General features: G+C 36.5%; 1 protein-coding gene and 1 long non-coding RNA gene across 4 annotated transcripts in view; one reads left to right on the top strand and one right to left on the bottom strand.

Moving 5' to 3' along the window:
• CUL5 (cullin 5) overlaps positions 1-26,716 on the top strand; it is a 95,601-nt gene that overhangs the window by 47,680 nt on the left and 21,205 nt on the right. The window contains 8 exon segments of the mRNA XM_072821830.1: positions 99-275; positions 2,052-2,193; positions 3,846-3,991; positions 4,075-4,155; positions 19,821-19,914; positions 21,278-21,408; positions 21,656-21,763; positions 24,980-25,044. Coding sequence (XP_072677931.1) covers positions 99-275; positions 2,052-2,193; positions 3,846-3,991; positions 4,075-4,155; positions 19,821-19,914; positions 21,278-21,408; positions 21,656-21,763; positions 24,980-25,044 — 944 coding nt within the window.
• On the bottom strand, positions 11,844-25,832 carry LOC140630898 (uncharacterized). Of its 3 annotated transcripts, XR_012028581.1 has the most exons (6): positions 25,681-25,832; positions 21,688-21,749; positions 17,780-17,989; positions 15,044-15,153; positions 14,612-14,670; positions 11,844-13,428 (listed from the first exon to the last, which is right to left on the bottom strand). It is a non-coding gene; the product is annotated as an uncharacterized lncRNA (long non-coding RNA). The 3 variants fall into 3 exon arrangements; XR_012028580.1 differs by lacking the exon at positions 14,612-14,670; XR_012028579.1 differs by lacking the exons at positions 11,844-13,428; positions 14,612-14,670 and having other exon boundaries at positions 14,812-15,153.

Raw genomic sequence — 26,716 nt, forward strand, 5'->3', positions numbered from 1 at the left:
TGGACATTGCTTTTATAGCATGAATATGTTCTATTATTCTTTCAATAAGAATACCTGTGTTTATTTTAAATTCATATGATTCTTTTTTTTTTTTTCAGCGAGTACTGAGCCATCAAGATGATACAGCTTTGCTAAAAGCATACATTGTTGAATGGCGAAAATTCTTTACACAGTGTGATATTTTACCGAAGCCATTTTGTCAATTGGAGATTACTTTAATGGGTAAACAGGGCAGCAATAAAAAATCAACTGTGGAAGACAGCATTGTTCGAAAAGTAAGTTAACTTTTACATTGTTCCTCCTTAATATACTTTAGAAAGAGGGTGATTCTACAACTTTCGAAAGTAAATCAGACTTTAAGTGGGTTCTTCTACTTGATGTATAAATTCCTTTTCGATTCTTGGTGGGTTTTACTGAATTCTACTAACTTTCTTCCATCAGTATTGAGCTGCACTTCCTTTCATTATGTCCTGTGGTGTTAAGTTGTGGATCCATGTCCTCAGGTGTTAGCACCTTGTTTTGTCCTTTTCCTAGTTTTATCTTCAGTATTCTATTTACTTCTCTTCCTTTGTACTTTTATCTTCCTATGAATTGCTTCTTTCTTCTTTCAAAAATCTCTCATTAGGTTACCATCTTATATATATCTTTGTATTTAATTGTGGCTAAATTGTTGTTACTTTCATGATCTTTTTACTTGATTCTGGTTATCATAAACTCACTGTGTACTGTGTTTATTTTCATATTTTTTGCATAGTTTCTAGTTAAAAGCTCTGTGTCCAGTAACCCTTCGTGATTTAATGGAAAGAACTCAGCTCTGAAAGTAGAATCTCAGGTTTTCTTTTCAACTCTTCAATCAGTAATGACCTAAACTCTGTCATTTCTCATATGTATTCTTGCTTTTGAGAATCAAATGGAATCATTGATTTGAAAAGTAAAAAAGTGAAAAGTGCTTCTTGGGCTTTAAACAACTTGTTACTTGCTATGATGGCTATAGAATAAAGTCAGCCGTTCAAATAGTGCCATAGGGGTTCCTGCCCCTTGTAATCTTTGTGCTGATGTGGATAGGGATGCTGTGAATTTAGATTCCAGTGGTAGAAATAACTGCAGTGTGAGAAACTATATTCCTCTCTCCAAAAAAGAAAAACTACTTCTATATACTTTTTAAATTTGCAGTCCCATAATCTTGACCTCTCTTGTTTTTGTTATTATTTTAATTTATACCATTCCCTACTGATTATAGGAATCAGCATCACTTAATGATTAAGAGCATAGATTCTGGAAACATACCTGTTGGATTCACATCCTGGTGCTACCATTTATGAGCTGGATAAGTGTGGGAAAGTTAGCTTTCCTTTCAATGCCCCAGATTCTCATTTCTAAAAAGGGAGATAACAGTACCTATATATCGGTTTTGAGGATTAAAGTTGTGTGTGAAAAGTACTCAGAGCAGTGCTAAGTATGCTGTGAATGTTACATATCTGTTATTGTTATCATTGATGCTGGTGCTGTTGTCATTAATATGTTTTCTGTATCTGACACAGTTACTTGGAATGATAATATATATGGATATGGATGGATATATATATATATATATATATAATGTTGCCATCACTTAAATGGAACATCTGTCAGATGGATTTATGTTTTTTTTAAGGTCCAGTATCCAATAGGTTTTCATTTGCTGCTTTTTGCACTTATTATGTGTTTATACAAACATGTATATGAAGCATTCCAAAGCGCAGTATTTCTGCAACTTAACCTTGTAACTGTAGAGGAGGTAACCTTTTCCATGTATTGCTATATTTAATTTTTACAATAACCACTTGAAATTTGTGTTACTGTTTTACTATTTTATAGATGGGAAATCCAGTAAATAAGTAGCAGAGCTATAATGCAAATCCAATTATGTTGATTTTGAAACGTGTTCTTTAACATTTATCATGTGTTTTTTTATTTCCTTTTTTAGTGTTTATAGTTAAAATTTTTTGTGAGTCTGTATGGTACGTGGTATATTAATAATCAAAATGATTGCATATTTCTTTTTTTCCTAGCTCATGCTTGATACATGGAATGAGTCAATCTTTTCAAATATAAAAAACAGACTCCAGGATAGTGCAATGAAGCTGGTACATGCTGAAAGATTAGGAGAAGCATTTGATTCTCAACTGGTCATTGGAGTAAGAGAATCCTATGGTATGTTCTGAACTTTTATGATCATAATTTTTTTATGGAAATTCTGAGACCATTATGGAACAGCACAATCAGAGTCATGTGTGCTATCATATATCTACTTTTAGCACCACATGCTTTTAAGAGCCTACAGAAGGTGTTAATCTCTTCAGGGAAATATAGAAAAACCCATATTCGTGTGGATAATATTGGTTTTCTCCATCTTACTCATTTCTTGGCTGGTGAAATCTAATCCTTTTAGTGACTTAAATTACAGAAATATAGATCTGAATTGATAGCCCAGAAAAGGTGGTAGGTAATTGTTTTTATACTTATATTTTCAGGAAGTACGTTTATTCTATGTATGCGTTCCTCTCTAAACTTTTCAGTTTCTGAATGATATTCTCATGATATTCTCATTTGTTCTTTAAATCAGCTAAACTATTCTGATATTCAAACTGAATATCAGAATATGAGAATATTCATCCTGCTCCCACTATACTTCTAGCTCCTCCTCATCCTGTTTCCTCACAGAGGTCTTTCCGAATTCCCAGAGTAGGTTAGGTCCCTCTCACAGTGCTTCATAGACCCCATGCCCCAGTCATCATACTTTAGTTAACTGTATTGTTGACACTCCATTTTCACTGAACATAAAACGTAGGCACAAAGTATTCCTCTGTAAGAGTTTTTTGTATTAATGAACCTTCAGCTATCTTTGATTGGCTTTCTCTGTTGTCCCCATATTTCTTTAGGTATCAAAGTCTTTATTTTATTTTTTTAAAGATTTTATTTATTTATTCATAGACACAGAGAAAGAGAGGCAGAGACACAGACAGAGGGAGAAGCACGCTCCATGTAGGGAGCCCGAAGTGGGACTTGATCCTGGGTCTCCAGGATCACACCCCAGGCTACAGGCGGTGCCAAACCACTGTGCCACCGGGGCAGCCCAGTATCAAAGTCTTTAGGCTTTCATTAGCCATGTCGTTGAAATTTATTCCTTCTTATTCAACTACCACCAGCTTTTACTATGTAAACTCTGCTTTTGGACTTGTGAAATAGTGTTCTTTCAGTGATCTTACTGCTATCATTTAACCCATATGCTATTCACAAGGTTAATTTTTAAGTATTATTTTGTTAGTATTTTTCGTACCCATTTAGTGATCCTCCATTTAGTGACTCAGGTCACTTAGCCCCAGAGCCTCGGCTCTCCACAGCCACTCCTAACTTCCCATTCTACCTTGTTTTCTGTTAACCTTACAGTCCACACAGACGACCTGGTCATTTTACTTTGACTTGCCCTGGTGATTTTGTACTTGAGAATATTTACTTACTTGACTAGCTTTTGTGTAAATTCTAGTTTTTCCTTAAGACCCATCTCAAATCCCATCTCGTCTGTGAATGGTCTCTTGACCATATAGCTGAAAGTCATTCTCTTTTCTCTTCAGAAATACAATAGCCTGTGTTGTCTGTACTGTTTGCCACTTTAGTGCTTTGTGCTGTTACCTTTTTAAAGTCTCTTATGGAGAAGGATTTTGTCTTCTGTGATATATGTTCTCTTGAGCATTGTCACAATCCCTTGCACATAATGACTCCTCACTATTTGTTATTTCATTTATTGTACTCAAACTACTGATTTGAAACATACTTAGAGTAAAATTTTATTTTCTGTTTTTCAGTTAACCTTTGTTCTAATCCTGAGGATAAGCTTCAAATTTATAGGGACAATTTTGAGAAGGCATACTTGGATTCAACAGAGAGATTTTATAGAACACAGGCACCCTCGTATTTACAACAAAATGGTGTACAGAATTATATGAAATATGTAAGTCAGAACTTAGTATATGTGATAATTTGAGCCATTCTCTTGATATTCTTAAAAATGATTGCTATTTTGCTTCTGGGCAGGCAGATGCTAAATTAAAAGAAGAAGAAAAAAGAGCACTACGTTATTTAGAAACAAGACGGGAATGTAACTCTGTGGAAGCAGTAAGTAATTGTGTGATTGTGTATTCTTGGAGATTATTTGAAGTACAGTAGTCCAGGGATGGCAAATATGTGATACAAGTATTATTACTCATCCTTCTCATGCCTCTGAACTATATTACTGATTGCATTTAATACTCTTTCCTGGGTATGCCAGAGCACAGCTGCAGAAGGCACCTTCTTCAGAACTCATTCTTTTGAGCTAATGTGCAAGATGAGATCTGTTTGCCATCCCTACTCCAGATTTTACTACATTTAATGTACTTAATTTTTAAACAGTCTTCTTGTATTATGTTTTATGTGTATCTATTTATCCATTTTAGTGATTTTCATGTTGCAAGTAAAATATGCTCCCTAGAGATACAGTTGATTCTTGTTAGTGATTATGTTCTGTAAAGTGGCTGTGAACACTAAATTACAGAGTATGGATCAAATCATTACTTCTAAGGAATATTTATTCTTGTTATGGGAGGATGTTTTCAAACTTGTCATGAGATAAAATGATAAGAGAACATCAGTCTTTATATTGTTACTTTGTTTTTCTTTATACTGTAAGTTACTCAAAAACAGCAACAAAAAAAGCCTGATCAGAGATAGTAGCCTTGCTACAGTATCTGTCCTGAGTGTTTTCTTATGGAGAATGACCCAAACATGCTATAGTAAGGAAAATAAGAATCAAGCTTGGGGAAAGTCTTAGAAATTGCTCAAATATAGCATCATTATTTCCTCTAATTACCCTTCAGTCTTTGGAACCTAGAAACAAGATTTAGATTTACATTCAAGGAGGTGACATTTGCCTATAACTAAACATTTTCCAACTGTGGATGGATTTATTTATTTGCTTCTGACTTTTCTTTGGCTATTCCATCTTGAGTGATAGTTATGTTTATGTCTTGTTCAGAAAACAGGTTGAATTGATTTTTTTTCCCTTGGTTTTCTGTTTATTTGTCTTGCTTTTCATAATGTACAGTATGTTTCCTCTTTTAGTGGTTAAAATAACTTTAATGTTGGCCAGAAAAGGGGGCTAATTTCATGGATATTTATAGAAATTCTCTATAGAAATTGAAAGCCAGGCTTGGGCTTCTTTTCAGAATGCAGGGAAAACTGTTGCATGTTTTTTCAGCACGTATGCCATGCTCACAGTTTTTCCTCAGTGAGGTTAATCTGGTGACAGTATGAAAGATTAATTGGAATGAGGAAGAGAAGAGTGATGGGGAGGTTTTTGTAATAAGAGAGAAAGACTTCGCAGAGGTGGAAGATGATGCCCTATGGGTGGGGCTAGATATTAAAGGGAAAGGAAGCAGTAGTGTTTCCGAGGCTTTAGCCTAGGGGAGTTCCGCTGCTCCGGAGAGGTCAGGTGGGAGAGGACTTCTCAGTCCTGAGGGAAAAAGGTGAGTTAGTGTGAGGAGTTTTGAGTTGATTGATGTGCCATAGCATCTGGATGGGGATGTTGCAGTTTAGTAAGATAGAATTGTTTTTCTTCTCTAGTGTATACAGCTTAGTTGTATCATATGCAAGTGAAGCTTGAAGAGATTCAACTATAGATGTCTAAGAATAAGAGAAAGCAGAAAAAGAGGATAAAAATGGTGAAAATAATCAAAGACACATGACAGTTGGTAGAGAACAAGTAAGCCTCCCATTCTACTTCAAACCACACACATGGGAAAAGTTAAAATAGAAGATGTGAATTTGCCTTTCCACAGTTACCAAATAGTGTGGGCATCTCCTCAAGCTGAAGGATTTTAGAGTTCAAAGATGAGTTTTTTTGTTACTGTTTTCAACAGAGACCGTAAGTGCAATACAACATGCTTCCAAAGAAACTATACTTTATTGAGGATGTAAGTGGTCTTTTGTGTGGTTTGTTTTTATTTTGTTTCAGTTTTCTGCTTCTTTTTAAAAATTAACTCTTGACTCAAGTATAAAATATATATACAGAAAAAGTGCACAGATATCTAAAGTATGCATTGTCACAAAGTGATCATACCTGTGAAATCACCATAAGAATTACCAGCAATTCAGAAATCATCCATCAGGCCCCCTCCAAATTACTATTGCCATCTTTTTCTTCAAAGGTTGTCCAGTCTCTTAACTTTTAACAACATAGATTAAATATTCATCAGTGACTATTATGTAGTTTGTATAAAGTCCTGCTATAAAGTATGAACAGCATTATTTGAATAGTTAGTAAGAAACAAATCACTTTCCGTACTATAATCTATTCAGAACAGACTTATTGCCCTAAATTCTCTGAGAAGAATTATCAGCCATCAGAACATGCAATGCTATGTGCTTACCTCTTAAACTCTTCTTATTAACGGTTGACAATTACAATGTAGAGAGAACATATTTTACTGTTACAGTCACTTCATATGGGGCCACACTATAATACACACCAGAATTTAAGATGAAGTATGTGTATTTTTGGCATTTATGTTTTTCTCTGTAAATTAGCAAATTATTATGGTTAGTCAGTTACCTTCCTTGTGTTTAGTTAATATGAATCAATTTCAGTTTTTTAAACCTGACTAGTTTTTAATATATGCAGAAAAATAAGTTTTTGGACCAGTATTATGTATAGTAGAGAAAATCTCATCTAGATAGTACCCAGTTGTGAGGCCATGCCTCATAAAGGTCAGATGGACATTTCAAGTAATGTTACTATAGTATGCAGCAGCTCACTGGATTCTTTCATTATTTTTCAAAGTTTTATTTTTGTTATCTTGAGTATTCCAAGCAGCTGATTACATCATTGCAAATGATGACGCTTCTGCCTTTCTAATATTAATGTTTCCTATTTCCTTCAATAGACTAAATCGATTAATAGTTAATTTTGGAAACATGTTAACAATGGGGAATCCTTGTCTTCAGTCTCTGATGGGAATGCTTCCACATTTTCTTCATTAAGCATGGTGTGGATTTTGGCATGATGTATACAGTTTGTTTTTTGGGTTTTTGTTTTGTTTTGTTTTTGTTTTTTTGGGGTTTTTAATGTATGCATTTTATTAAGAAACTATTCATTTATTCTTCTGTTATAGAGAATATTATCAGAAATGTTATACTTGGGGTGCCTAGGTGTCTCAGTCTGTTAAGCATCTACTTTCAGCTTGGGTCATGATCCTGGGGTCCTGGGATCGAGCCCCACATAGGGCTTCCCTGCTCAGCAGGGAGTGTGCCTCTCCTCTCTCTCTGCCTGCCACTCCCCCTGCTTGTGCTCTCTCTCTCTCTCTCTCTCTGTCAAATAAATAAAATCTTTTTAAAAATGTGTATACTTTACTCCTAAAGTCAGTATGTTATTTTTAATGGAGAAACACTAGAGTCATTTCCACTAAGATCTTAAACAATGCAAGGATGCCCACTATTTCTGCTATTTAACATTGTATAAGTGGTTTTACCCTTTACAGTTAGGTTAGAAAAATCAGTTGGAAGCATAAGAAGGGATGAGCAGTAGTAAAAGTCTCAGTTTGGAGATGATACGGTAGTATATTTGGAAAACTCCAGACAATCAATGATAAAACTAACTCAAACAATAAAGCAAATAATTTTACAATAATTATAAATTTAACATACAAAAACCAATAGTTTTCTTATACATAAATAATAAACAAGATATATTAAGGAAGATATCGCTTATAGTAATAACAGAAAATTAAATATTGGGGGTAAATTTAACAAATGTATGAAATCTATAAAAGGAAAACTTTTTAAACATTCAAAAAACACAAAAGTAGACTTAAACAGATGGAAAGTCATCCCTTGTTCTTAAATTCTGTGGCTTCTAAAGATGACCATTCTTCCCTAAATGAATTTATAAATTCACTGTAATGCTAATGAAAATAATAACTATTTAATAAAGTTCAGACAAAAAAAAATAAAGTTCAGACAAGTTGATATGAAAGTTCACAAGGAAAAATAAACGTGTAAGAATAGCCAGGAAAACACTGGAAAAGAAAAAACTATGCGGAGAAAGCCCTACCACACATTAAAACATTCTCTATTAAATAGTGTGGTAATTGCACATGAATGGATACTGGATCAATGGGGTGGAGTAGAGAGTCCAGGATTTTATGTGACAAAGGTCAGATCTCATATCATTAGGAATAAAGATAGGCTTAAAATATGGTGGTGGGACAACTCAGTAGTCATTTGGAAAAAGATGATTTTGTATATTACAGTATTCCGAAGAACAAACACCAAATGGGTCAAGAGTTGAAATGCTAAACATCTAATCATATAGGTACTAAAATAATTCTTCTTTAACCTTGGGAATGGCTTTTTAACATGACCCAGAAATCAGACCTAACAAAAGGAAAGATTGGTAAATTTGACTACATTTTTAAAATTGCAAAAAGAACCATAAACAGTCAAAAGAGAACTGACTGGGGAAAAAATATTTGTAATATGTATCACAGAGAGGCCTATTATCCCTGCTATATAAAGAACTTTAAAATTAAACAAAAATGGATAAGAATCTGATATAAAAATGTTGGGAAAAGATACAGATGACACAGATATATGACTTATACTGGCCATCAAACATTTGGAAAATACTCAAACTTGTTGTTACAGAAGAGTTCTGCCTTATAAATAGGGAGGGAAATTGACAATCACTATTAGGCAGATATCACAGTAATAATTGTTGCAGACCGGCTTTGCTAATGAATATCAAAATTAATGGCCAAAAGTGTAAGAAAAAATGCCGTACTTTAATAGTTTCAAAATATATTCCCCAAGATATTTACTAAGGGAAAAATAGTTTACAACGGAGAAGCCCAAAAGACACTATCTTAATCAAGGTTAACATCACCAGTAACAGGACATACTGATGTGATGTACCTCTTGATATGTGCACTGAGGAGAATAAATACCGCATTCTTGTGGTATTCTCATCAAAAAATGTATAACCTTATTCCTAATGAGAAAAGATTAAATAATTTCTTTTTATTAAGATTAAACAATTTCAATTCAATTGAAGGACGGTCTAGGCAATAACTGACTAGTATTATTTGAAAGTGTCCAGATCATAACAGACCAAAAAGGTGAAAAAAGAGAAAGACCAAGGAACTACCATAGCCTAAGGGAGAGTAGGAGGTCTAAGCACCAACTGAATGCAGTGTGGGTTTGTTAAGATCCTGGAAAAGAGACAGTAGCAGAAAAACTGGTGATGTTCTAATAAGATCTGTAGTTAATTCATAGTAGCATACTGTTTCCCTAATTTGGGTAGCTGTACTGTAGCTGTGCTGTGTAGGACATTACCATTAGGGGAAGGGGCACCTGGGCGGCTCAGTGGTTGAGTGTCTACCTTTGGCTCAGGGTGTGATCCTGGGGTCCTGGGATCAAGTCCCTCATCAGGCTCCCTGGGGGAAAACCTGCTTCCTCTGACTATGTCTCTGCCTCTCTGTCCTTGCTTTTGGTATCATATTCAAAAGAATCCTTGCCAAGTCCTATGTTAAGGAGCTTACATAAGCCCGTGTTTTCTTCTGGGAGTTTTGTGGTTTCAGGTGTTATGTTCAAGTCTTACTCCATTTTGAGTTAATTTTTGAGTATCGTGCAGGATAGTGGTGCGGTTTCATTCTTTTGTACGTGGCCGTCCATTTTCCCAGAACCATTTATTGAAGAGACTCCTTCCCCATTGTGTATTCTTGGCTCCTTTGTTGAGAACTAATTGATTGACCATATATGTGTAGTTTTATTTCTGGGTTCTCTGTTCTGTTCTGTTGATCTCTGTGTCGGCTTTTGTGCTGTTTTTGAAACTTTCCTGTAATGCTAAAATCAAAATAAAATACAAGGAACATGTTATGAAGAACACCTTTTTACTGTGGGAAGCATCAGTGGATTTGACCACATGGGATTTTCCTCCATTGAACTAATTCAGTAAATCACATCGACAGAGTTCCTAACACTAAACCATTCTCTTATTTTAGGAATGAAAGCAGGGTCCCGTTTTTTAATGAATAAACATTTGTACCCCAAAGGGATTTTGACATCCTGTATAGTCAATAAAAGTTACTCTCAGGATATTCCTCTCATAGTTTTTGTTTGTTTGTTTGTTTGTTTTTGAGAGAGAGAGAGAATGAGAGCTTACACACTGCAGCAGGGGAGGGGCAGAGGGAGAGGAGGTGAGAGAAAATTAAGCAGGCTCTACACACAGCGTGGAGCCGGGTGCTGCAGTTTACGTGGGACTGCATATATCTTTTGGAGTTACTGTTTCATTTTCTTTGGATAAATACCTGGGTATGGAATTGCTGGATCATATGGTAGTTCTATTTTTAATTTTTCCAGGAACCTCCGCACTGTTTTCCACAGCAACTGCACCATTTTGCTTCCTACCAGCAGTGCACAGGGCTTCCCTTTCCACAATATCTTGGCCAAGACTTGTTATTTCTGGCCTTCTTGGTCCTAGCCATTCTGACAGGTGGGAGATGATAGCTCAGGTGGCTTTGGTTTGCATTTCCCTGATGATGAGTGATGTTGAGCATCTTTTCCCATGTCTGTTGGCCATCTGTGTGTCTTCTTTGGAAAACCATCTGCGCAGATCTTCTGCCTAGTTTTCATTTGGATTGTTTATTTTTTGCTGTTGAGTTGTAGGAGTTCTTTGTTTATTTTGGGTATTAGCTCCTCATAGATACATGATGTGCAGTGCTTTTTCTCCCGTTACTAGGTTGTCTCTTCATCGTGTTTGTGGTTTCCTTTGCTGGGCCGCAGTTCTTTGGTTTGATGTAGTCTACTTGTTTATTTTTGCTTTTGGTATCATATTCAAAAGAATCCTCGCTAAGACCTATGTTAAGGAGCTTACCTAAGCCCGTGTTTTCTTCTGGGAGTTTTGTGGTTTCAGGTGTTATGTTCAAGTCTTTACCCCATTTTGAGTTAATTTTTGAGTATCGTGCTGGGTAGTGGTGCGGTTTCATTCTTTTGCATGTGGCTGTTCAGTTTTCCCAGTGCCGTCTATTTTTTTAATTTTAATTTTTTAAAGATTTTATTTATTCATGAGACACAGAGAGAGAGAGAGAGAGAGAGAGGCAGAGACACAGGTAGAGGGAGAAGCAGGCTCCCTGCAGGGAGCCCGACATGGGACTCCATCCCGGGTCTCCAGGATCACGCCCTCAGCCGAAGGGGCGCTAAACCGCTGAGCCACCTGGACTGCTCCCCAGCGCTGTTTATTGAAGAGACTGTCCTCCCCCATTGTGTATTCTTGGCTCCTTTGTTCTGAACTAATTGATTGATCATATATGTGTGGTTTTATTTCTGGGTTCTCTGTTCTGCTCTGTTGATCTCTGTGTCGGCTTTTGTGCCAGTTACCACACTGTTTTGATTACACTAGAGCTTTGTGATACAGTTTGAAATCAGGAAGGTGATGCCTCCAGCTTTGTTCTTCTTGCTTAGGGTTGCTCTGACTGTTGCTGGGTCTTTTGTGGTCCTCTACACGTTGTGGGATTGTTTGTTCTTTATCTGTGGAAAATGCCATTGGACTTTTGATGGAGATTGCATTGAGTGTGTATGTTTTTGTTAGTATGGACATTTTAATGCTATTACCCTTCTGTTCCATGACCAGCGGACATCTTTCTGTTTATTCGTGTGTTCTGTTTGTTTCATCCGTGTGTTAGGGTTTTCAGTATACAGTTCTTTCACCTCCTTGGTTAAATTTATTCCTAGGCATTTATTCTTTTTGATGCAGTTGTAAATGGGATTATTTTCTTTGTGATAGTTTGTTATTAGTGCAAAGAAATTAACAGATTTTTGTATATTGATTTTATATCTTGCAGCTTCACCAAATTTGTTTATTCTGACAGTTTTTTGGTGGCATCTTATCTGTAAATAGTGGAGTTTCACCTTTTTCATTTAATCTGTCTCAGCTCTTGTTTGTCTCTCAAATCTTTATGCTGTACAAGCAGTTGATTATATTTTTAATAGCACCCAGGGAAGTATGTGCCAAGTCCTTTCAGTGTCCCAGTGTAAGTGGTTCTTTACAGATTAGACTCATGCTATAGAGAGTGAATTGGTGCTGGTGTTGCTCACTTTTGTTTTATGGAATATGGTCAGGGAAAGTCTTTTTCAGGGAGTGATATTGGAGCTAAGACCTAAATGATAGGGATATAGTCTTGCAAAAATCCTGAGAAAGCTCTCCAGATGGAGGGAAGAGCGAGTGTACAAGCTGTGAATCAGGAATGAGCATAGCATGTTTTAGGAATAGAAAAAGGTTAGTGTGGCCACAGTGTGGTGGGTGAGGGGACGCGAGTGCTCCAAATAGAGGGGAGAGGGAGCAAGAGCTCAGTGCAATGGGCAGCTGTTCAAGGGTTTTAAGCAAAGAGCTGATATGACCTAATTTTCATATTATGAAAGAGCATTTGTGTTGTAGTTGGGTATTTGAAGTATGAACTATAAGTGAGAGGTGTTGATGGCAGTGGAGGGATTGAGGATGTCTTTTGGAGGGAGAACTAGTACATAGGTGCTGTCATTGTTTCTCTTTTATAAGTAAGGAAACTGAGGGTCAGACAGTGCAGGAGGTTAACCTCAGACAGCCAGGACATCGTGAAGCTGGGCATCTAATTAAGTCCAATTCTGGGTCCTGAGTTCCTAAGTATAATGTGAATAAGCACGTAGGAGCTGTGTAAGGAAGAATCAAAAAGTCTGATACATAAATTTGAATATGTGTATGGCACTCACACATGTGTAGTCCACACTCTTGGTTGTAAGGAGCAAGAACACATCTCAGACAAAAAAGGTAAATGTATTAGGTCATCTAAAATCCACTGTGGGAAGTGCAAGGATCACATTAACATGAAGGCTATCTGGATTTAGTGTTAGTGTTTCTGTTGTTGTTGTTGAAGTGGGGGCTATGGTTGCTGCCAGACTGTCCTTCAGTTTGTGACCTGAGAGAAGATAGGAGTCTCGCTCCGAGGTTTTAATGAGCCCAGCTTGAGCTGAGGGCCCAGGCTTGGATCAGATGCTTTATGCATCTTTGTGCACATGTACGGGCACGCTTCAGTGTCTGTGTATGTGTCTGAAGCATGTATAATATAGTAGAATTTGATTTATCTAGAGGGTAGCCCTTAAAGCAGCCTTACATTCTTGTAATTCAGTGGAGAACCTGAAAAGTCAGCCAGTGCAAGAGTCCTGAGTGGCTGAGTGTTCTGCTGGAAGCTGGGAGCCCAGGGTGCTGGGTTTTGGTGATAGGACCACTATAGAGCCCCACTCAGATCCAGTTACGCACACAGTTCTAATAAGCTTGATTATCGGTGGATGATCCTGTAGCACATGAGCAGCAGAGTGTTTTTAAAACTAGGAGAAAGAAAAAAAAATAATAATAAAAATAAAAATAAAAATAAAAAAAATAAATAAATAAAACTAGGAGAAAGGCTCCAGAGCTGTCTGCTGGAGAGACATGATTGACAGAAGAAAGTGAAACAATAATAAAGAAGTGAGAAAAAGATTTAAACTGAAGTAACTTTAAAACCTTATCCGGCAGTCCAGGTGGCTCAGCGGTTTAGCGCTGCCGTCAGCCCAGGGTGTGATCCTGGAGACCCAGGATCGAGTCCCACATCAGGCTCCCTGTGTGGAGCCTGCTTCTCCCTCTGCCTGTATCTCTGCATCTTTCTCTCTGTGTGTGTCTCTCATGAATAAATAAAATCTTTTAAAAAAATAAATAAAAAATAAAACTTTTTCTATGACTATTTGTGTTTTAGGTGATTGTCCTACTTACCTTGGCATTCCCTGGGGGCATTCAGTTAATATTTATTATGCACTTAAAATATGTTAGGCCTTGTGTGAGTTGTGGGTAATAATACTGATTTGGTTCCTGGCTTCAGAGTGACACTAAAATAAAATAGGTTGTTTATACAGCAGAGTAAGGGACTAGAGAATGGATTGGTGGTAGCAAGTCTTCATCACTTCACAAAGACCAAGGCATTGACAGGGAAGGAGTGTATTCTTTTATTAGGGGCATATGTGTTGGAATCAGGTGAGGATTTGAATTCCTTTGTTGTCATTTTACAAGCAGTGCGCTTTTTGGCAAGTTATTCAGCCTTTGTAATCTATTTTCTTAACTGTAAAATGGTGTAATACCCAACATGTGTTATCAGAGTTTAGTAAAACACTGTGCCTGTCATGGTAGTTTTTACTGTTAGAGCTCAGGTTTGGGGAACGTGACTGATTCTAAGACAGTTAGGAACTATCTTAGTGTTCACATGAAACATTGATTAAAAAAGCTAAGTTAGTACCCTGGTCACAAATCACAGATTATAAACATTAGAGACAGTATTTGTTAACTGTTAGTATTTTAGTATATTAAGGGTGATTTCGAAAAAGTCAAGGTGAGTAAGTCTGAGTCTTCATTGCTCTATATGGTTGCTATGTAAGTAGTTGAGAAATGAAGGAAGTACCACTAGGTATAATGGTAAATAAAATAAAGAAATATTAACCAAGCTAGAAAGGCCAAGGGAAATTAATTTTGAGAATAACCTACCGTGCATAGATTAAGTTAATTCTTGAGAACGTTACAGGTATCCGTATATGGCTGAAGACCTTATAATAATAAAGTAAAATCTTAAAGTGGAGAAACCTAGGATAGTTTTTAGTTCATTTCCTATTTAGAGTTGAGCTAAAGCAAATTATTACTTGTACAGATTTAAATAACAAAAAATTAGAACCATTCTTGTTGCTTTGTAATAAGTTTCAGTGAAGTGGAATTTAATTGTACAAATTGAATACCAGTAAAAGAAGACTCTACTACATCACTTAGCCTCCCTGTCCCGCCTTTCATCTTCACAGACCTATACATCCATTCATTCCCCAGATACTGAGTGCCCGCTGTGTTTTATGGCAGGCATCATCTTTGAAGAGTTTTGCTATAGAGGAAGGTAAAACATCAAGCACATTGATAGTTAAAGTGTTTCACCTTGCAGACCTCTGGGGAGAGATTTCTCTGGATTTAGAAGTTGTGCTCATCTCAGGCAAAAATACAGGAGTTGATGGCATGTGGCAAAAAAGTTTTTTTCTTCACGGAAGCTAGCAAAAGGAGACAGAAAGGGAATACAAGGTGAGAGAGATCGTTTATCACTACCCTTTCCATTCGAGATGTATTTTACAAATAAAAGTATATATTTAGGGTTGATTCTGTACATAGTATTTTGGTAAATGATGGGAGAGAAATATGAAAGAGAAGTAACGTGGTCTCTGCCCTCACGGAACTGACCTTCTTGATAAGATAAGACTCATTTGCAACAAGGAGAAACCACCTCGCAGTTTCCCTTTCTGCCCACATAGAATAGTTCTCTAAAGGATTTTTCATCTCCTGGGGATTTATATCATAATTAATCTCCTTATTTAAAAGAAAAGCCTTGTTAGGAAAGTTTTCAAATATTTATAAAAGTAGAGAAAACTGTACAATGAACCCCAGCCCCCGGTTTTAGCCGTGATCCTCATCTTGTTCTGTTTGCTTGTTGCCTGTTTTCTTTCCTTTCCTCTTCCCTTTCCTTCCTTCCTTCTTTCCTTCCTTCCTCCTTATTTCCATCTTTGAAAAGAAATTTATGACATCATGCATATTTTGCCCTATAAAACACAGAAGTTTATTATAACATGATTTCCAATGTCTATGTATTTTATTATATATATTTAGTAAATGTACCTAATGTATTCTCTAATGGCATTTTCATTATTGTTATTATGTAGTTTATTTCTTACGAATAGTATTTCCTAGGACATCCTTCTATGCCTTTATCTCTTTAATATTTTTGTGTACACATGTGACATTCTCTTGGAATGGAATTTACTAGAAATGAAATTGCTGAAGCCAGGGGTATGCACCTTTTACAAATGGCTACATAATAATACCAAACCGATCTTCAGAAAGGTAGTAATTCTTAACTTTCATCAATAATGTGCCTGTTTATCTTTGCTAATCTGGGTTTTGTCAGTCTATTAATTGTGACAAACTCCTAGTTTAGATTTTTAAAAAATTTTATGGGGGATCCCTGGGTGGCGCAGCGGTTTGGCGCCTGCCTTTGGCCCAGGGCGCAATCCTGGAGACCCGGGATCGAATCACACGTCGGGCTCCCGGTGCATGGAGCCTGCTTCTCCCTCTGCGTATGTCTCTGCCTCTCTCTCTCTCTCTGTGTGTGACTATCATAAATAAATAAATAAATAAATAAATAAATAAATAAATAAATAAATAAATAAATAAATATTTTATGTGCATTTAAAAATTACTGAGGCTAAGCATCTTTATTATTACAGACCATTTATATTTCTTCTTTTTTGAGTTCAGTCTAATCTTTCATAAACATCACTTTCATTATTTTACTTCTTTATTCAGAAACCATAGTAACATTATTTCTTATATCTAATGTTCAACACTCTCCATAATTTGGCCCTAACCTATTTTTCTAACTTAATACTGTCCAGCAAGAGTCATTCTACTCCAGTAAATATTTCCTCATTCTTAATATTCTATTCATTTTTTTTCTTGGATTCATGTTTAAGAATTTTTTAACTTGTTTTCTTAGTGTTTTACTTTCTATTTTTCCTCTACCTGTTTAAATCCTTTAGAATCCTTATAGTCCATCTTGTGATAAAGTCACTGCAAATTCATTAGCTTCCTCTTACTTGAATTCCCACTGTACCTCTTGTTTCTACCACTAGATTTAGTAGCAAATTATAGCTGTGCCTGGGGCCATGAATACACAGCTATGGACAAACATAGTCTCTGCCCTCGTGAAGTTGGTAGTATATAATATGGATGCATTTCCACATCTTTGCAGGTTGAATTTCTTTTAATGTTCCTCTGTTATATGGGAATTATACGCAAGTTTTAGATATATACTTACATGTCCCTAGCTGGACTGTAAGATTATTGAAGGTATAAACCATGTTTTATACTTCTCTTTTCATTACAGCACTTAAGCCTGTTCTCAGCATGTAGCCATCACTAAGTATATACTTGCTCTGTTACTTAGTAACAGAAACTGTAGACTGTGGAGTCACAAACCTGGCCTCACTTGACAAGACCTGGTGACCTGTGTAACACTTAGCCTCTCTGAGCTTGTTTCCTTATGTGTTAAGTATCTGCTTTATAAGGTGGCTGTGTGATTAAATAGGATAATGTATGCAAAGCACTAGCACAATGCTTGGTACAGAGTAAGTGCTCATTAAAAGATACCTGTGATAGTAATTAGAATTAGTTCTCTCAAACTAGAAACTGCCTCAACAGACTCCCTAGCTCCTGTCATCTAAGCACATAGTAGATTCTGCTCACTTTGTTCAGTTATCTTGTCCTCCTTTTCATCCTCACTGTAACCCACAGTAAGAAAGACATTTTGTTTTGTGGCTTAGTACACACGGCGCTTATTTGTACATATCTAAAACGTTCTATGAAATCTTATTCAGTGTTATCATGTATGATGCACTCTGCTTTTTTCTGTTCTGTGTTGTTAAAGCCAGTTATAGCCGTTGACACAATTCAGAACAGTTGGAAACACGCTGGATTGTTGGAATTTGTAAAAGTTGGACTACTACACTTTACGTTCAAGTGTGACTTTTCAGTGAAGTAGAAACTGGGGATGAAGTGACAGGCATGGGGCTCATTCCGACTGCATGTTCTCTCTCTTCCCCCTTAGTTCTATGTACTTAGATTGACCTGTTCTCAGTCTGGCCTCGCTGCCGCGGGCGGGAGTGCTCGGCCATCATGTTCCAGAGCTGGTACAGGAGGAGATGACTCAGGAGTTGGGACAGACCTTCCCACCTTGGCAAGGCAGAACTTCCTCAACGACTTTTTGTGTGTATTGTTTCTTTTAGAAAATTGACATCCATGGGTTGTAAGTTGTTAGCATCATTCTCAAAAAGGCACCTGAAAAAAACTTCTATTACAGAAATTTTTAAACATTGAAAACGTAGGCAGAATAATATAATGAATCCCCGTTACCCAAATTTAGCTTCAGTTGTTATCAGCATCATGTCAATTCCAAGGAGAATTTTTAACAAAGAACTTTTTAAGATAAATACCAGCCTTAGTGTGCCATGCTTTAGTGCTCACGACCTATTCATTTTATTTGATGCCTGCAAGAAGAATATGTAATTATATGACCGGAGGGACAGTGGGGGGGTGGGATGGATGGGGTTGACTATATTGAGGATCGCCTAGAACACCAGACCCTGGCCATGTTACTTGGAATATTTCAACAGCCGTGTTGACCAGTCTACTGTTGGGGGAAATAGAAGTTCATTGCATTGACCTTCTGTTTAAAACCTTTGATTCTTTCTTCCCTACCCTACCTATAGAATAAAATCCCAAACCATAGATTGTCCTTTATGATCTGGCTCCAGCCTCCCTTTCTAGTTTCTCTTCCAGTCTCTGTTTATTCCCTGCTATATTCAGCTTCTTATTCCTACAATACTCAGTCCATTTTGGACTTGTGATTATTTTTCAAGATTCAATTTAGATTTCATCTTGTAGATGAGACCTTTTTTACTACCTCAGAATGAAGTACGTAGTTCCTGTTTTTTTGTTGCATGTAAGTGTGTGTGTGTGTTCTGCCACTTAACTGAGTTGTATTTTATTTATTTATTTTTATAAATTTATTTTTTATTGGTGTTCAATTTGCCAACATATAGAATAACACCCAGTGCTCATCCCATCAAGTGCCTCCCTCTCTGCCCGTCACGCAGTCACCCCCACCCCCTGCCCACCTCCCTTTCCACCACCCCTAGTTCGTTTCCCAGAGTTAGGAGTCTCTCATGTTCTGTCTCCCTCCCTGATATTTCCCAATCATTTTCTCTCCTTTCCCCTTTATTCTCTTTCACTATTTTTTATATTCCCCAAATGAATGAGACCATATAATGTTTGTCCTTCTCTGATTGACTTATTTCACTCAGCATAATACCCTCCAGTTCCATCCACGTTGAAGCAAATGGTGGGTATTTGTCATTTCTAATGGCTGAGTAATATTCTATTGTATACATAGACCACATCTTCTTTATCCATTCATCTTTCGATGGACACCGAGGCTCCTTCCACAGTTTGGCTTTTGTGGACATTGCTGCTATAAACATCGGGGTGCAGGTGTCCTGGCGTTTCACTGCATCTGTATCTTTGGGGTAACTCCCCAGCAGTGCAATTGCTGGGTCGTAGGGCAGATCTATTTTTAAACTGAGTTGTATATTAGTGTATGTTTCCTTTCTTCCTTATCCTTAATTAGATAGTGCTCCTCCTCCAAAGCGGGGATTATATTTTAGTTTTCTTTTTCTCCTAACCACTTCTTTTGGTGCCTGCACGTAGTAGGCATCCAGGGATGGTTTGTTGAATGACTGTATTTATAATTTTAGAATTTAATTTTAACACATGTCCTCTCCAGATAGAAATTCATCCAAGTTTATTTTTCTCATTTTGTTTTGCATATTTTTCAGTTTTTTTTTTTCCTCCTCTCCTTGGGGACTTCTGTTAAAATTTCTAAAGAGAACATAAGTTCTGTAGCCTTTTTCTTGGGGTAAATATACCTTAGTAAATTAGTATACAGTATTCATCTTCAATGTTCCTGTACTAAAAGTAAGTAAAATCTACTTTCATTATACTTAATTTCTTGCTATTGTTGAACAGTATGGTTTTATGGAGCTAAAAAGCAAAGTGGGGTGGAATAGGTTTGTGCTTACAGTAGCTTTGACCAATTTTTTATATATTTCAGCTCATGGAATGCTGTGTAAATGCCCTGGTGACATCCTTTAAAGAGACTATCTTAGCAGAGTGCCAAGGCATGATCAAGCGAAATGAAACTGAAAGTAGGTAAAACATCTCATAAAGTTCTCGTAATCTTTTAAGAAGTATCTTTGAAGCAGATAACTTTTAATAAGTTGCTGTTAGATCATCCTTTTATACATAGGTATATTTGTTACAGCAAACTGTGCTTAAAGAAAATGATAAAATATTTGACACAGCAGTACTGTAAAGACAGTTACAAACTTAGATTTTAAACATTCCCCCCTTAGGTATCAGTACTTGTGTGTAGAGGATGGGAGTGGATTTCAGTTTGTTCTCAGATGTAAGGCTCTGCTTTTAAAGACGAATTTAAATGATAAACATCTGGGAGAGGATAGAATGAGGTAGTTGACTTTTTGTGGAACTTTGTGGTGAATATTTGTAGAAAGTAATACACATGTTAATGATCTTTGTGCCTCTCCCCTAAAATATGTTACAATTTAAGATTTCTGCAAATGTACTTTCTTGTTACTGACATGTTTTCTTAATCAAGATATATTTTGGGAGGTTGCAAATATATTACAACCAAAAGGAATATGGTAGAAATAACCTATATTCTTACTACATGGAGATAATAACTTTTAACACTTTGATTGTATTCCTCTCCGGATTTCATTGTGTATATTTGCAAGGTCATATTTAATCTCTAGTTTCATTTAAAGTATGTATTTCAGTTCACTTAGGTTCATACAGTTGTGGTTTGGTAGTGAAAAAGCTCATGGGCATAAACGAAATATTTGAATTTTTGTTTGCCAAGCTAAATAGTTATTACTGATCCATGTTGGACTCCCTTCAAAAGGACTTATTTAGTGGTAACGGTTCTGTGCAATAAGATTTTTGTGAAGATCAGTTAAATGGCAAAACATGAGAAGGTGCTTTTATACCCCGAAAAATTCCTTCTGAATAGTTTTATGTTATCTCAAATACACTTTTATAATCATTACTTTGAATAGTCTAATATGATTTTTTTTTGCCACTTGATGATGTGGTGCTATGTATTTAATATTGTATCTACTTTATGGAATATATTACCCTTCTGCATAAACTTTTGTCCTTCTTTGAATAAAAAATATTCCATGGAGTTGAAGGTCAAATGACTTGCTTTTTAAGAGGAGTTAGATTTTGTGATGTGTGATTACTTTTAATTAGAGTTTCTTTTAAAAATAATTTTGGCTAGGCAGAGAAGGTAATCAGTAGGTTATAGTACTTGGTATAACAACTCTTTAAACTAATTGTACCCACAGAATATTGTTAAGGTTCTCAGTTTCCAACTAATATTTCTCCAGACTTTTACCATCCTAGGCATTCTAGACCCAAGATACAAATCAAAGAGAAAATTTAGTTTGATGGATGAGATGATTACATGAATGCATTCTGTCGTTTCAGAATTACATTTAATGTTTTCATTGATGGACAAAGTTCCCAATGGGATAGAGCCAATGTTGAAAGACTTGGAGGAACATATCATTAGTGCTGGCCTGGCAGATATGGTAGCAGCTGCTGAAACTATTACTACTGTAAGTTTCCTCAATAGCAGTAATGGATGTATGTCAGGGTTTTTAAAATATGGGACTGGATATTTAAAATAGCAATTGATGACAAAACAATAATGTTGGAACACTGTTGAATATCAAGAAAAAATTTTTCAGAGAATTTCCCAAATTTTAGAGCTATAGTGCTTACTTAAAATTACGTTTATATGTTGTCATTTTTGGTATTTTCTTTTTTAAAAACTCAATTGAGTATAAAATATTTTATTTTTAGGACTCTGAGAAATATGTTGAGCAGTTACTTACATTATTTAATAGATTTAGTAAACTCGTCAAGGAAGCTTTTCAAGATGATCCGCGATTTCTTACTGCAAGAGATAAGGTATATATTCTTATATATTAACACTATTGTCATAATTTACTTTTAAAGAGAAGCTTGCAACATGCTACTAAATTACAAACTAAAAACCTAACAACTCAGATTTTTTTTATCAGTGGAGGACAGTCATTTTTATTATATTTGGTTGGTTATATGTTTTTTATAAGAATTAGTTATGCTTATGAACTAGAATCTAGCTAGAAAATTGCTCTTGGGATGCCTGGGTAGCTCAGTGGTTGAGTGTTTGCCTTTGGCTGAGGGCCTGATCCGGGGTTGGAGGATCAAGTCCCACATTGGGCTCCCTGCATGAGCCTGTTTCTCCCTCTGCCTGTGTCTCTGCCTCTCTCTCTGTGTGTCTCTCATGAATAAAGAAATAAAATCTTAAAAAAAAAAAAAGAAGAAGAAGAAAATTGTTCTCTTCCTCATTTTTGGGGGAATGTTTAAAATTTTTTTTTAATTGAGTATCTATTCATCTATCCTTTAAGACCCACCTCAAAGTACACTTCTGGAACTTTCTTGATACCCTGCCTTCCCCCACATCCTGTCCCTAAGTAGTGTTTAGATTCTTCTGTCCTCTTTTCATAGGACTCCGGGGTATTATGTCACATTTATCCTGCTTCTCTTATCCTTTTTCCTGTCCTTATTCGTATGATAATAATAAAACAGTATTATCCTTAGGGTTTTATCTTTTTAAGGTTTTGTTTGTTTGTTTGTTTTTGTTTTTGTTTTTGTTTTTAATTTAAAGCGAGAAAGTGTACATAGGGGATGGGAAGCAGGAAAGAGAGACTCTCAAGCAGATTCCCTGCTGAGTGCAGAGCCCAACGCAGAACTCAATTCCAGGACCATGAGATTACAACCTGAGCTGAAAAAGAGTCAGATGCTTAACTGAGCCACAGGGTTTTATCTTTTTTTTTTTTTTTTTTTTAAGATTTATTTATTTATTTATGATAGAGCGAGAGAGAGAGAGAGGCAGAGACACAGGAGGAGGGACAAGCAGGCTCCATGCCGGGAGCCTAACGCGGGACTCGATCCTGGGACTCCAGGATCGTGCCCTGGGCCAAAGGCAGGTGCCAAACCATTGAGCCACCCAGGGATCCCCGGGTTTTATCTTTTTAAACATCATAAATATCACAAACCTATCTCTAAAAATTACCATCCATTTTTTCACCTTCATCTACCTTTCTTATTTCCCAAGTTAGATTTTTTTTTTTCTTTCTGTAGCTCTATAAAGACAATCAACTTTCTCCAGTAGGGTTTTTTTTTTTCTCACTCTGTTTGTAGGTAGAGAGAGAGTAGGAAAGAAGTTAAGGGAGGATGGAGGCAGTGAGTTTGAAATATTAAATGGAGTGGCCAGCAAAGCCTTCATGGAGGGGACATTTGAATCAGCATTGAAAGTGATTAGGAAATAAAATCATGTGGTTATCTGGGAGAAGAGGGGACAGCAGATTCAAAAGCTGTAAGGCAGGAATATACCCATCCTATTCCAGGAACAGGAGAGAAAAAGGTCACTGTGGCCTGAGTGGATTGAGAGGTAATAGGAGGCCAGGTCATGTGAGACACTGAGCTGTGGAAGGAGTTTGGTTTTCACCCTGAGTAGGATTGAAAGTCATTGGAAGGTTTTGAACAGAATGGATAGGATTTGCATTTTTACAGGATCCTTTGGTTGCTGAAAAAAAAAAAAAAAAAAAAAAAAAAAAAAGACTAAAGGGGGTCAAGAGAAGAAGTAAGAAAATTGGCTAAGAACCTATTTAAATAATTCATTTATAGGTAATGATGGAGGCTTGGCCCAGAATGATAGTGGGTAGGGGTCTTTAAAATTGGTTGAATGCTGATTATGACAACAAACTATACACAATTTACTAATTAATCAGATGTAGAATGTGCTAAAAAGAGACAGTTGGGGATGACAGTTTTTTGTTTTGCTAAGAAGCACATGCTTGCTGAGATGCAGAAGACCAAAGGAGAAGCAGGTTTTCAGAGGGATGGCTGTAAGGAGATTAGGAACTCAGTTTGGGACTGTTAACTTCGAAATGTTTATTAAACATCCATGTGGCAATGTCAAGTTGGGCATGTAAGGGAAAGAATAGACCCGAAATAATAAATTTGGGAGCTTTAGCGTATGGGTGGCATTTAAAGCACTGACACTGGCCATGACCACCAGTGTGTTGAGTAAAGATAGAAAAGAGAGGGGATCCCTGGATGGCGCAGCGGTTTGGCGCCTGCCTTTGGCCCAGGGCGCGATCCTGGAGACCCGGGATCGAGTCCCACGTCGGGCTCCTGGTGCATGGAGCCTGCTTCTCCCTCTGCCTGTGTCTCTGCCTCTCTCTCTCTCTCTCTCTCTCTCTGTGACTATCATGAATAAATAAATAAAACCTTTAAAAAAAAAAAAAAAAGAAAAGATCCAAGGACTGGCCTGGGGCACTGTCATTTTTGTTAGGAGAAAGATGAAGAACCAGCTTTCATGCAGAGAGAGGATAACGGGTGGAATGACCAGGAGAGTACATCATCGTAGATGACAAGTTCCAGAGGAGGGTGTGATGTGCTGGTTTAAAATGCTGTTTTGTCCGTTAAGGTGGGGATTAAGCTTTGTCTTCAGCAGCATGGAGGTTGTGTGTGACTTTGGCAAGAATGATTAAATTGAGCAGTGGTACGAAAGCCTGGTTGGGAGGGTTTTTCCAATAGGAGTGGTGGTAGAAAAAGTGGAGACCATGCATTAGGTAATTCTTCCAGGAGTTTAGCTGAGAGAAAGAAGTGACACAGGAGCTGGAGATGAGCAAAGGCAAGAGAAAATGTTAAGATTTAAATAATGATATGTTTGGAGACACCTGGGGGGCTAAGTCAGTGAAGCGTCTGCCTTCGGCTTAGGTCATGATCCCCAGAGTCTTGGAATCAAGTCCCATGTCGGGCAACCCACTCAGTGGGGAGTTTTTATTAACAATACTGAGCCACATTCTCAGCTCTAGGTCTCACAGGGGAGGAAGTGTAAGAGGCTGAAGGGAAAGGCAGTGTATGAAGGATGTTCTGGGAGAGTATGTGCACAGAGTAGTTGTCAGGCACTGTTGAGACCCTCCATGTGAAAATAATGATAGTCCTGATGTGAGAGGGAGCACGCTAAAGTCATGACTTAAAAACTTCTATCAGGACACAGACACCATTAAAATATTGAACTGTATTTTAAATATTAAAAATAATGTTCATTTCATTGTAAATTCTTTGCAGGCATATAAAGCAGTTGTTAATGATGCTACCATATTTAAACTTGAATTACCTTTGAAGCAGAAAGGGTAAGTTTTTAAAAATCATGTTTAAAATTCTTAACTTTTTCAGAGTGTATTATACATTATTGGGTATGCATAGTGCCCTATCTCCCTAAAACTATTAGATTTGATTTTTGTTGCTATTCTTTTTTTTTTTTTACTTTTATGATTTTTAATGCTGCCTTTGAATATTAAAAAGTCTCAAATTATAATTTCATATTCTCTCCATGGTGACCAAAAAATGTTGATCTTACTTTTTTACGTAGAAAAAGTTTGTTTTTTTTTTGAAAAAGTTCTTAATCTTTTTGAATCTCGAATAAATAAAATCTTTAAAAAAAAAAAAAAAGATGTTTCAGGCACCAGTAACTTTCACTCCCTGAACACTTCAGTATGTAGTCATGAATGGAATTTGGTGTCAGTTTAGGTTTTCAGATAAAATTTACACACTGGTGTGTGTATAAATCCTAAGTGTACGGTTTTGTGAGATTTCACAGATGTGCCCCCCGCCCCAGACCTGTGAAGATGACAGTGAAAATCCCCCATGCACATCCCATGTGATCCTACCTCGCCTCCTTCCGGAGTAGCCACTGTTGTGATTATTTCAGCATAGATCAGTTTTGCCTGATCGAGGACTTGATCTAAAAGGAATCCTACAATACGTACTTTTGTGTGTAAAGCTTCTTTCATCCATTGTTTTTGTGAATCACAGTGGTCCTCTTTTCCCAGCTGTTGGTACTGCTTTACCCCCACACCAGTAAAGCAAGGGACTGTTGGTTGATCCACATTCTTACCAACATTTAGAGTTGTCATTTTAATTGTAGTCATTCTAGAAGGATGTAGTGATGATCTCATTATGGTTGTAATTCCATTTCTTTCATGACTGTTGCTGCTGAGCACTTTTTCCTGTACTATTTGGCCTTCTTACATTTTCCTTTATAAAATATCAATTCTGCATTTTTGCCTGTTTTTTTTTTCCATTGCATTATTCCTTTTTATTAGGGAGCTATAAAGGTTCTTTGGTAGTCTGTATATAGATTCTTTGAGAGGTACTTGCTTTTCTTTTATGGTTCTTGCTTTTTGGTTTTGTCTAGAAAACCTCGATTTCTATATGACACAAAGATAATCTTTTGTGTCTTCTAGAAGCTTTATAATTGTAGCTTTCACATTTAGTTCTAAGATCCATCTTTAATTAATGAATACTTATAAGTAGGGGGTTAAATTTAATGATTTTTTTTCTTTTCCATATGGATAGCAAGTGTTCTCATCACCATTTATTGGAAATATTTTCCATCCCCACTGCATTGCTTTGGTGCCTTTTGTCAAATATCAAATGACCTAAAAAATATGTGTGTATTTCTGGGCTCTCTATATTATTCCATTGATTTATTTGGGTATCTGTAGGCCATTACTACATAGTCCTAATTAATATAGTTCTGTAGTAAGTCGAGTAGTATAATTTGTTCTTTTTTCCATGAACACTTGATGTTCCAGTATTTTGCTAGAATATAGAAGTAGAATTGATTTTTGTGTATTAATTTTATATCCTGTTACCTTGTCAAAGCTATCAGTTCTAATAGTTGTTTGTAGATTTCTTAAGACTTGTCTATAAATAATCATGTAATCCATAAACAGACAGCTTTACTTCTTCCTTTCTGATCTTTATACCACTTGCTTCTTTTTCTTGCCTTGGTACACTGGT

This window comes from Canis lupus, chromosome 3 (genome assembly GCF_048164855.1).
Source record: "Canis lupus baileyi chromosome 3, mCanLup2.hap1, whole genome shotgun sequence".
NCBI lineage: Eukaryota > Metazoa > Chordata > Mammalia > Carnivora > Canidae > Canis > Canis lupus.